Genomic DNA, 12,278 nt, shown 5'->3' with positions numbered 1-12,278 from the left:
GCATGTGTTTATGGAAAAGATTGCATTATGAATCAGAACAGCAACTGTTAAATAAAGCAACTTATAAAAAGAGCATCAAATTTAAAATTGAACGTATTTTTGGAAGAGATAAAGAAAAAGAAAATATCAGATCATATCATATTTGAAAGCTACAAATCAAATTCAATTTAGTTAAAAATGTTGATTTACTTACTTTGTTTAATTAACAGTAACGTTTTGAATTATTTTTGCTTTTTTCTCTAGTTAACTTCCTGCCCACAGCCCAGTCCAGTTGGTAGCAGTAATGAACCATTGTAGCTGGTCTGCCATTGAACACAAGAAGGACAAATTGGCGCTTTAATCCACAGGGGATTGTAATAGCGATTAGGCCCTTGGATGTTTGGCTGAACGCCATATTTGGACATCGCTGCGATTATTTACCTTTTTCTAAATTGTTTATTTTCCCCAATGACGCGATTGAGGGCTTTTTTATTTTTGTTTTTCGGTGGCTCTTTTACGTAGTGCAGCGTTTTGTTTGGCTGCTGGACTTGCTGAAACATTTGAGAAACAAAAATGGCGTCAGGAATTAGCATCAGATTGAGGACGGACATAAAGAGGAATCGTTACTGTGAGGATCTGCTGGACTCATCATTGAGGTAGGTGAAACAACAACTGGAGTGGCGGGGGGCGACACCCCGTGGTCATGTGACCTGCCGATGTTTTGATAGCATGGCGGAATCTGGAGTTCTACTTTGAAAATCAACTTTGAGCCTGCAAAAGAGGATCGAAAATGGCGGCCAAGGCTTTGGCGAATATTGTTTAAAAGCAACAAGAAAAATGTTCACTCTAAAAAGTGATTCGGAGGCTTACTAAATATAATTTAAATATATATAATTTTCACAAACCTTGATTGAAATCTACATATTAAGTAATCATTTAGTTTGGCTAATACTTTGAACCTTTTTTCATTCCGTGTCATCAACAGAAAGAGAAAAAGGCCGGAAGAGACAATAAAGCCGATAATTAAAATGACGTCAATAGTTTGTACGATTAATTGATTTATTGTTTATCGTGACAGGCCTATTGGTACACTTGAAAACATTTCCGTGTCCTCTAACACTGTGAGCAACTTGATGCAAAAAAATAATAATAATAACATGTTTGAACTTAAAACACAGTCAGATACAGACTTGTAATTAAAGTAAAACCTCTTGATTCTACACTTTTGTTATTTTATGTTATTTAATGAGGAGCCTGTTGTTTGGATTTGGAGGTCAAGTTAACATACTAAAATAAAAACTACATATATTATGTAGTTAGATATGTTGTTATATATTTTGGTAATACACTTAATACCAATATATTAAGTGTATTGGTTCCATCCATCCGTCCAGTTTCTTCTTTGAACTGTATTTATTAGTTATCGCAGAGGCAACGTTAATTTGAGCCTGAGCTACCAATCTTATAGGTCGTCACCGCTAACTGAGCAGCTAGCCCTGGCCAATGAGAGGGAGACTACTTGCTTTAGGTTTGGAGATGCTAGGATCGGCTAGTCACCTGCTAATCATAACCTGAAAAATGGTAAGCATAGACTACCTATAAGCAACATGCATTTTAACTACACAGAATCGACTCGGTAGGGATTTAGCTCCATGTTTAATCCTAAAGATGTTATGAACAGTTGCACAAAAACTAAAAACATTTATGATTTTACAATTATATTTTAACACATCATTTCATGCTAAACAATACATTCAGTCTACACGAAGAATAGTCTAAAGAAACCTATATCTTTGAGTGTAAATAATTTTAAAGTGCTTTTGATATTTAAATGTTTTGTTGTAGTTCTACAGCGATGCATTCTGGTTGCAGAATAAACATTAGCATTTCATCTCTGGTGGAGAAGCTGTTAAAACAATTCATACATGCGAGTTTTTGCGCGTATTTAACACCCAGTGGTTGTTTTATTCACATGTCGCAATCTTCTCTAGCTTCATTTGCTGTATATTTGCCATTTGCTCGGTAATGTTTGCTGGAAAAAAGGGAAATGAGGCGAGGAAACAGAATTGCTGCATAGTTTTCTCCACTTCAAAGTAAGAGCAAGAGTATAATCGTCAGTAACCAAATTTCACCGATGTCAAAATTTATTCAAAAGAAAGTTTTCAAAACAGCCAATTAAGTTACCGTTTTATAATATATAAATAAGATTGGGTGCTAAATGTTTTCAAAGTTAGCTAATACACTAAGTGAAAAAAAAAGTGTCGCTATTAGTGGATTAATAGATTAGCAGATTTGCAAAAAACAATCTTATTGAAAAGCTTCTGGATGAAGTTGAAGAAAAAAAAGCATAATTTTGAAGAAATTACATTTGGTTTCTCAGGATTTTTCTTCAAACAACTTGTAGTTTACAAAATTCTGACATTTTAAAACCCCTACAAGCTTAATGAATATATAACCTCAGTAAAGTGTCACCGACCCATATTACATGTTTATGTGACCTAAAGGTGAAGTGCATTAACACTTTGAGCTACCTGGAATACCTTCCTCTGAGAAGCATTGGGTTAATGGGAGAAAAGCTGCAGACATCAATGATTTGATCCCTGCACAGCCTCTCCACAGCATACTGACCAACCAACACTGGGTCCTCATTTCACTTTCAAACATCATCAGCTCTGCTGCTTTAATAAATGCTACACTTGGTCGTTTATGTTTTTCCAAGCAGTTTAATTTAGCATTTACGGTAGCAGCTGAAAGTATCTCTCTATTCCTCGCTCAGATATGTTTTTGATCACCTGAACTTAATTTAGCAACGTCTGGCTGAAACATCTTTGACTCGGCAGCATAGATTTTGCAGGAGGACGGGTCTGATGGTCTGATCTCTAAGGCCGTAGATGAGAGAACTTAAACATCTGGGGGAAATAATAATGACTATATAAAGAAATCTTTGTAATCGGTTGAATTCTACCCTTGCAATGATTTTTGAAATGGGTCCTATGATTGGGTTATAAACAGTTGAGGACAGACTGAGACACATCTGCACCAGATGTAGCAGCAGGGTGTTGCGAGCCTTCAGGGCGGAAGATTTGTCCTCGGAGGCCGACCTGGCTGCTATAATCACACAAACATAGGAGGAAATTACTATTAAACCGGCTGAAACAAACAGAAAACCAGTGAAGGCATTGTCATAATCTTTAGAGTTGGGGCCAAGCAGCATAGCAAAGTCGGAGCAAAAGCTTTCCATCTGCAGAGTCTCGAGATCTTCGAATGGAAAGTCTAACAGCAAAGCAATACGAGTGAAATTGTGTAAAGAGCTGAGAACCCAGAGAGCAACGATAGCCATTCTGATGTTGGCGATGGTGATGATGACCGCATGCCTCAATGGGAGGCACACGGCTACACAGCGCTCCAGAGACATCATCATCAGTGTGAGAGGAGAGATTACATTGGTCAGATTTGATAATGAAGTCATAGAACCACATAGAGGATATGTTAGCTTAATTCTACAAACAACAAGTAGGAACAGAGCCATACTCAGTGATAACTGTACAGTGTCTGCAAGAAGGAGGTTGAACAGGAGAATATACCGACAGGTCTCCCGAAACACAGATTTACTCCTCAGAGTGAACAACATGGTTCCATTAATGAAGAGGAACACGCAGGATATGATTGTGCAAAGAGTGAAGCTGGTCACCACTTCCACAAACTCCTGATATTGCAGCTCAACAGAGACGTTAGACCGAGAGACGGAGGACATGGTACAGGAAATTTAAAACATCCAGAAATCAGTGTGATGTCAGTGAATTATAAGTTTATATAAAAACACTGACTATACTCTTTAAACACAGATGTGCTCAAGAAAATCTCACAAAGACCCTTAACCTGTGCATGCAGACTGTCGACTCCATCCAGGCAGAGGCAGTCTGCAGGGTCTGTGTTGCTTCATATTTAATTTACGTGCTGTCTTCCCATCTAATTTTCTGCTGACACGTCACATCCCAGCATGTGACCATATCACTGAGTTATGCAAATTGGAATTCATTTATTAAATTCAAAATGTTTGATTTCTGTTTGATGTGTCCTATTCACAGAACAATACAGGAATACAACATATTTACAACTCTTTGACGACCAACTTATAACATCTTGTAGTGACCAAAACACTCAGATGGTTTGTTTCACCACATTTAGTGCTTCCACTAAAGGCTGACATCGTGACTCTGCATTCAGGAGTGACAATAATCGATACCCCTGAAATGTTCTAATTAAGATACTAAATGTTTAAATGTAGGCAAGCCTATATAAAAGTATTTAAAGTAAGTATCATTCTGCTAGTTTAGAAATGCTTTTGAAATGATCAGGAGAAACTGATTCATCATGCGCAGTCACACTTTTAAATGGAGCGTCAACGTTTGAATGAGTTCCTGTCTCCCTCACCGTTGAAGGTTATTTGTCAGTAAGTTTGAGGATAAAGATGTTCCCAGCCAGGAAGATGCATTTCTCTAGTGTTTTGGTTGGGGTTAAATTTGGGCCAAGTAGTAGTTCATAACACTGCAGGAACTGTGCTTTGTGATTTCATTAGGACTGTAAAATCTTCTACATTCTGTCTGCTGCTAGCACTGTTGCTTTGCAGCAGCACAGCTGCAAATCAAATCCCATCTTGGGCTCTTTCACTGGAGTTTGCATGTTCAGGTGTGTGTCCCCTCCTGGTACTCCAGCTTCTCCCTACAGTCCAAAAATAGGACTGTTAGGTTAATTCGTCACGACTGACTGAGATGGGCACCAGGCCTCCCACACACACCCAAGATCCAGCACTGATTAAGCTTGTTAAAAAAAAATGGATGGATGGCTTTTCTTTTTTTTTTCTTCTTTTTTTTTTTACATATTCTTATTAAACCGTAAAGGTCTCACAGTGTCAACTCAGCTTCAATTTCAGCCCTCCAGAATAAAACAGTAAACATTTCTTTTCCAAATACTTGAATGTACCAGGCAGGATAATTAGCTACAAGACGTCTTCTTTTGCCAAGAACATTGTCTTTTTATTATTTAAGCAATCAAACACATCCAGATCTTACCAGGATACAAAAATCCATTTCAGTAAAATAAAAAAAAAAGCTTTAAACTGAGTAATTTCAATTTGCAATTTAGAGATGGGTTTTGACAAGAAGTCTAAGTGCTCACTCAGTTCACACAAACTTCAGAAGTTGAAACTTAGCTCATTACATTGTAGAAAATCTCATTACAAGTAACCTTAATTCAAAACGGATCACTTTTAGAGGAAAAGCTCATAAATGCCAATGAAGATTCTGTATAAATTTGAAATACTGTTGCATATTAAAAACCCGTGCCTCTAGAAAATGCAATATTTTAAATGTGTTTCTAGTTAAAGTGAAGAATCTCAGAAAATGCTTTTTTCAGAAGTTGTCAGAACTGGGAGAAATGTCCACCTTTTTGTTGGGACTAATAGCCTGTCTTTGATAGTGGAAAGATCACCAAAGACAGGCAGAGAGAGTTTGAGCCCAGACCAGCTGTAGATTGGATAATATGCCATACAAACTAAAAGGTATTGCTTTTGCAATTAGAACCATTCATTAGGTGCCTCTGCTTGAAAATTTTAATTGATACAGGAATCAGGACAAAAGCGAATTATTCTACAGTGAACAGTTTTTCAAAAACAACCAGCAGTTTTATTTTGCAGAAAAACCCAAAAAGTATAATATTAAAGCTATTTTGGCAATAGGACCAACTTAGATGGGGTCATTAATGCAAAGCCTCTTTAAAGCATAATTGCTGAAATGTTAATTTAAAAGAGGAAAAAAAGAAAATGCTTCAGAATTCTTAGTTCTTAAATATGTTTAGATCTCATCTATCCACATCAACTAAAGACTTTGTGGCGTCTCCAGTGCTGAATGCATCATTACAACCCCACAGCCAAATACCATTTACATTTACACAGTCCAGTATCCCAGACAAATATGATGTCTTATGTCCAAAACCTGGCTTCTCAGCAGGTGGCTGCTTCAACTGAGTTTCCATCTGCAAAATAGATAGTGCAATAGAACAGGTCTGATGGTCTGATCTCTCAGGCCATAAATTAAAGAAGTCAAACATCTGGGTAAGATGATAAAAAGCACATAAATAACTTCCCGGACCCATACAAATACTATCCTTCGTACAATCTTTGCAAGAGCTGAGAGCAGTGGGTAGTAAAGGGTATAAGACAGACTGAGGAAGAGCTGAACCAGGTGCAGCAGAAGTGTCTTACGAGCTTTCAGGGCAGATGCTTTATCTGCAGAAGCTGCCCTGGCTGCTATTACAACTCCAGTATACGAGGAAATTACAGTCAAACCGGCTGAAACAAATACCACAGCGTTGTATGCTTTGTCATAATAATCAGACAGCGAATTGGGAATCCAGCCAACGTATGTGCAATAGTCTTTCATCAAGACTTTCCCGAACGTTTCATATGGGTATTCTATCAAAAACAGACTTCTAGTGACATTATTTAGTGAACTGACAGCGCAGACTGCCACAATGGCCACTGCTGTGTTTTTGATGGTGATAATGGAAGCGTGCCTCAGTGGGTAACAAACAGCCACAAATCTCTCCAAAGACATTATCACCAGTGTCAGAAGAGAAATTCCTGATGTGAGATTGGCCACAGTAGTGATGGTACCACAAACGGCATACGTTAATCTAACTCGACACAGAGCAAGGAGAAACAGGACCTGAGTCACTGAAAGCTGAGCAGAATCTGAAACAAGGAGGTTATATAGAAGAACATAAAATGAACTGGAAAGCTAATCAGCAGTTTTGATAACTCACTGGATGTTGTGGCGTTGCCGTGTCACACTGAGGTTCCAGTTGTGACAATGCTCTCCACCATCACGCTGTAGGGCACCATGACGGGTCAGCGGCCCACTCAAGCCTTCTCAATCAGTCCAGTGAAGTGCAGCTTCTTTTGGGTCTTCCTCAGTGTTATTGCAGTGTTGACCGACCAGCTCAGGTCCAAGGTTACGTTAAAGGCCTTGTGACCCTCTCCACTCCTGTCCTCCTGATGGAGAAGGGGTAGTGATCAGTTGCTTTGTCTTTCCTGCAGTGAGAATGATATAATTCTCCTCTCTACAGAATAGTGTGCTGTTGACCACCTCCATGTGAGCTGCCTCATCTCCTCCCTGGATGAGGCACAGGAGGATCATTTTCTGATCACTGCCTCGTCGTTGTTGGAGAAACAGTTTTGTGGGTGTACAAAGTGAGGCAGCAGCCCTGTGGTGATCTGTTGCTGATTTTGACCTTGGAGACCATTTCTGGAGGTCTGTCCACAAGAACATCTACTGACACATGGGCGAGTTGGAGGTGCTAGTTGGAATTCCCAGTTCAACCAGTTCTCCAGGCAGAATAGTGTTGGAGACTGAACTGTAGCTGAAAAGGAGTATCCTGACATTTGCTCTGCCAATGCACGGGTGCTGCAGATTGTGGTGTAAGTCTATTGCAACTGCATCGTCCACAGACTTGCTTAGGTATTAGGAGAGGATAAATGTGCTCAGGAACCACAGGCTAAGTACCATCTTTCCAGGTCTTAATGGCTACTGGTGTACTTGCCACTGGTCTGAAGTAATTGAGAGCACCAGGTCTTTTTAGGATTGGGATGAATGTGGAGGTTTTGCAGTGGCGAGATACAGCAGCTCATGTTAGGTGTTAAAGATGCCCATGTACACTTCTGCCAGCTGGTCTGCACAAGCCTTTAGGACTGTGGGCAAAACACCGTTTTAGGACCTGTTGGGTTACATGCATTTACCTGCTTCAGAGCCTGTAACACCTGGCTGTGTGCAACCTGTATGGAGGGTTTCTGTGGTGTCCAGGGAAATTCTTTGTTGGTATGAATATTTTGTATGTCAAACCAGACATAAAAACCAGGAAAAACCATTTAAGGTGTTTCTTTTTTTTATAGTGCAGTGAATAATTGAATGAAAGACCTTAGTCTGGATGGATTCTGGACTCGTGGTGCAGGGTTGGACTGGTGGACTGGCTATCAGGAGCGACCTGGCCCACTAACTGATTAATATAGTATGGGACCAGAACCTCGGTTTGGGTTGCACTGAATAAAAGAATGATCCTTTCCGGTCTTGTGGCTCAAACGGGTATCTGCCTGCTAAAACTCCCACAGACTGCAGTTGCAATAAGGAATAGACAATATTTAGTGATCAAGACAAAATTTTCACTTAGTAAATTTAGTTTCTAAAACAATAAGACAATAAACTGAGATGGACTGAATCAGTCTATTGTTTCCCAACCTAACAAAGGCCTGTTAATCAGACAGATTTATGTATTTCAAGGATAATCCCTTGAGATTTACCATCTCCTTTTTGAGGGGCCTCTTAAGTCAAGAAGTATACTGAAGCATGGAAATATCTAAAACAGTCAGAAACAAATTACTTAAAGTATGAGTAAGAGGCAGAAAAAAAATGAAAAAGCCTAAAAGTCAAATTTTAAATGAAACAGTTCTTTGTGTAACATAAAAACTCTTCATTTTTAATATAAAATGTAAACTGTTTTGTTTTATATTGTACATTTTATATATAAGAAATGTGGCTTACTTAGTTTTATGAAGCTGCTTTAGTATTCAAGTCACTTAAATCACCTAAATTTGGTTTGTCTCTAAATGTCAACCAAGTCGAGTTTATTTGTTTGCCACATTTCAGCAACGAGGCCGTTCAAAGTGCTTTACATGACAAAAACATAATACAGAGATGAAACAAGCAATGAACAGCACATTTCGTCAAATTGATCAAGAATAATAATCAATTAAACATCAGATTTATTGATCAGTGATTCAGTTATTAATCAAAAGCAGCACTACACCGATGTAATTTTAGCCTTGATTTGAACAAACTGTGTTTTGGCTGTTTTGCAGTTTTCTGGAGAACAAAAACTGCTGCAAGACTTGGCACATAAAGTAAACACTTTTCTCACGCTGCTCAGGTTTTCTGCTGATTCCATAATAATACAAACTTCTTATGTTTCAAATTCTGAGATTCAGAATAATTGAGGTAAAAACTAAATTAAAAAGGATGACCATTTAGCTTTATGAACATATTTTTATTATATTTTGAATTATATTGAGAAAACAGTAACAAAATAGCAAAAGTAAGAACACAAACATTTTAAAAAAGGCAACAGTTTAATGAAGATCAGCAAAGCTAAACGTGTGTAAACAACTTATACATTTTAAAATCACAGTATTAAACTGGCATATTTTTTACATCTTCTGGAATACAATCAATCAATAAATCAATCAATCAAATTTTATTTGTGTAGCACCTCTCAGCAACATTTCAGAGTGCTTTACATCTCAAAAATACAAAGTCATAGAACACCCAGTCTACAACATTACATTTTGCACATCAGATGATCGATTAATGTTTCATGATTACGTTTCAAAAGCAACTCTAAACTGCTGGGTTTTAATCTAGAAACAGAGTCCCATATCTTACGAAGAAAATATGTGCTGAGTGAAAAAACTACTAGCCACTGATTTTGACTTTCAGTCGACAACACAGATAATACAGAAGAACAGGTCTGATGGTCTGATCTCTGAGCCCATAGATCAGAGAACTCAAACATCTGGGGAAGATAATAAAACAAACATAAAAAACATTCTGAACCCATAAAAATGCCACTTTTGTTAGAACCTTTGAGAGCGCTACAATGAGTGGGTTGTAAATAGTGGAGGAGAGACTCAGTCCAAGTTGAACCAGGTGCAGCAGCAGGGTGTTACGGGCCTTGTGAGCTAAAGCTTTATCTGTGGAGGCTGACCTGGCTGCTACAATGACACTAACATAGGAGAAGGTTGTAGCAACACCCGCTGATACAAACACAACACATGTGTAGGCCCTGTCATAGTCTGCAGTTGCAGCACCAAGCACCAAAGCCAAGTTCGAACAAAGGTCTTCTATTTGCCAGCTCTCCATTTTTTTGAATGAAATCTCTAAAAACAGCAGAACACGAGTGAGATTGTTCAGTGAACTGACAGCCCAAATTGCAACGATTACTACAGTTGTGTTTCTGACGGTGATGATGGAAGAGTGCCTCAGTGGGTAGCACACAGCCACATATCTCTCTAATGGCATTACCACCAGCGTTAGGGGAGAAATCCCAGTCGTCAGATTGGCCAGCATGCTGAGAACAGTACACAGAGAATAAACCAGTTTGACTCTGCACACCGACAGTAAGAACTGCACTTGACTCTGCGCCAGCTGGACAGTGTCTGCCAGAAGAAGGTTGTAGAGTAGAACGTAACGACAGGTGTCACGAAACACAGGTTTACTCCTCAGCGTGAACAGAATGGTCCCATTAATGTAGAGGAAAACAAACGATGGGACTGTAGACAGGGTGGAAATTAGTGCTATCCTCAACAGGTCCTGGTCCTGACTTGTCATGTTAGACTCAGACTGAGACACATTAAACATGCTGAAGAGTTCCTAAAATTACTGAAAATTTACCTTTTTGGTATCATGAATACAGAAAAAATAATTCAGTTGGTATTTAAAAAGATTTGAATGCACACATCAGACATTGATTCCTGGTATTCACAAAAAATCCCTAAATTTATGCCCAGTCAATCCACCTGCACACGGCTAGTCAAGGTAAGCTGGTCACTTGCCGTTCATTACGTTGGGTGATGAACGGCAGACAGAAGTCACTCCCAGAAGTCACTTCTTCTGCTCTTATTAATTGTTCCTCTGAAACCACACGTCAGCATCATTTAGCAAGCAATGACCTAATCCCTCTTGTGAAATCACAATGGACCTTGCTTGTGTTTTTTCTTTCCTGTTGTTTTTAGATTTGATTAACCTCTTACACCCTAAGCGAGCTGAGGTCACATGGCAGCTGGACCCACTGGTGGGTCCGTCGGGTTCTAGAGGTTAAATTCAAGTGACATTAAGCACAACTAACCTGCTTTCTATTGTAGCAGATGGATGCAAAGGAAAAATGTGTTTAGATTGGCTCAACGCAACTGTAATAAGGTCAGTTATCAGCTGATCTTTGTTTTTATTTGTTACCCTTAACTGATGGATCGTTTTCTCCAGAAAGCTGAGGTCATCCTGTCATCCTGGTATTAGTTACACTGTTCCTCATTTGACGAACCGTCTGGTGACCCTCTCTATGTAAAGAACTGAAGGAGTAGGTCCAGGCATTTGAGGCCTGCGCCCGTAACAAATCTCCTCAAGTGATGGCTAGACTCAAATGCCCTTGGTCGCATGTCGCTCTGAATTTTATTACCTGCTTGCCATCATCCAAAGCAGTGGTCCCGAACCCCCGGGCCGGTACCAGGTCGTGCAAGAAATAATTAAATATTTCCTTTTTATGTAATATTTGAGTCTGGAGGATCTTTTAGTTTGAAAATTACGGTTGTGTCTTGTGCGCCAACATTGAGCCCACAGGAAACAGATCTGACGTCTTTGGAAAGTTTCTTTGCAAAGGGGAAAAGGCCCAGAGAAGAGACAGGAGAATGGATTTATCCCGGTAGGTTATTCCCACATTCCAAGCTCTGCATGATGTGGTGACCGGCTCGTTAATGAGGCAATGAAGCTTCAAACTGCTTCGCCCCATAGAGACCAAGCATCCTGAGCATAAGCAACACTTCAGGTGTCAATGTCTCTCATCACTCCTGTGGACCGTCTCGTTGCAGAGAAACAAGCTCAGGGCTCCCATTAGTCGTTACCGCGAGTTAAAATTTTTACGAAAGTAAAATGTTTATTTTTGTGGCGCATCTGTCTCTTATTTTGAAGGGATATGTAAACGTTACCATAGCGACCAGAGTCAGAAAGCGTTAGCAGTGGTTGAGACGAGATGAGATGAGTGGAGCTTGTGAGTTTTAGGTCTGGTTCAGACGACACGATTTAAGAATTGTCGGCCGATTTTCCAAGCCTCTGTGACCACAGAGCCGATAAAAGTCCAACAGGTTCAATCGGTTCTTGTCCAGCTACACGGCAGGAGCAACACACCACACACAAACCGATTCCACTGACGAATAGTTTGTGGACTCATTTTAAGTGATAAAAAAGAAATGACGTTTGATAAAAGACGGTGGGAGCCGTTCTATTTACTGCTCTATGATCTGGAGGTGAGTTGTGTTTTTTGTACTCAACATTTTTAACTGAATAAACATAACCACATATAATAAACTTATATAAAAGTGACCTTTATATATAGCAATAAACATTTCAACATATCACCTCGGATGTCCACCGGACTCTCAGTTGCCATGTCAACTGTTTGGGATTCCCTCTGTTCTTACG

The 12,278-nt window shown here is 39.3% G+C and overlaps 3 protein-coding genes across 3 annotated transcripts; all 3 read right to left on the bottom strand.

Annotated features, from left to right (window-relative positions):
• Positions 1-2,782: 2,782 nt before the first annotated feature.
• LOC122845289 (odorant receptor 131-2-like) lies at positions 2,783-3,733 on the bottom strand. Its single transcript, XM_044141496.1, has one exon. It carries the CDS (start codon positions 3,731-3,733, stop codon positions 2,783-2,785), a length of 951 nt encoding a protein of 316 aa, XP_043997431.1.
• A 2,263-nt stretch (positions 3,734-5,996) lies between these two features.
• Positions 5,997-6,880, bottom strand: LOC122845288 (odorant receptor 131-2-like). Its single transcript, XM_044141495.1, has 2 exons — positions 6,828-6,880; positions 5,997-6,768 (listed from the first exon to the last, which is right to left on the bottom strand). The coding sequence occupies exons 1-2, from the start codon at positions 6,878-6,880 to the stop codon at positions 5,997-5,999; spliced, it is 825 nt and encodes a 274-aa protein (XP_043997430.1).
• A 2,620-nt stretch (positions 6,881-9,500) lies between these two features.
• On the bottom strand, positions 9,501-10,445 carry LOC122844915 (odorant receptor 131-2-like). The gene has a single exon (XM_044140759.1). It carries the CDS (start codon positions 10,443-10,445, stop codon positions 9,501-9,503), a length of 945 nt encoding a protein of 314 aa, XP_043996694.1.
• Between the last annotated feature and the right edge of the window lie 1,833 nt (positions 10,446-12,278).

Source organism: Gambusia affinis, linkage group LG15, assembly GCF_019740435.1.
Source record: "Gambusia affinis linkage group LG15, SWU_Gaff_1.0, whole genome shotgun sequence".
Lineage (NCBI taxonomy): Eukaryota > Metazoa > Chordata > Actinopteri > Cyprinodontiformes > Poeciliidae > Gambusia > Gambusia affinis.
Note: the sequence above shows the minus strand (reverse complement) of the source record. Positions and strands in the feature narration are given on the sequence as shown.

Excerpts from the sequence above, each read along its gene's own strand:
- LOC122845288 (XM_044141495.1), bottom strand. The coding sequence starts at position 6,880 with ATGGTGCCCTACAGCGTGATGGTGGAGAGCATTGTCACAACTGGAACC. Across the intron at positions 6,769-6,827 it reads GTCACAACTGGAACCTCAGT|TTCATTTTATGTTCTTCTAT; the intron begins GTGACACGGCAA and ends TTAGCTTTCCAG.
- LOC122844915 (XM_044140759.1), bottom strand. The coding sequence starts at position 10,445 with ATGTTTAATGTGTCTCAGTCTGAGTCTAACATGACAAGTCAGGACCAG.
- LOC122845289 (XM_044141496.1), bottom strand. The coding sequence starts at position 3,733 with ATGTCCTCCGTCTCTCGGTCTAACGTCTCTGTTGAGCTGCAATATCAG.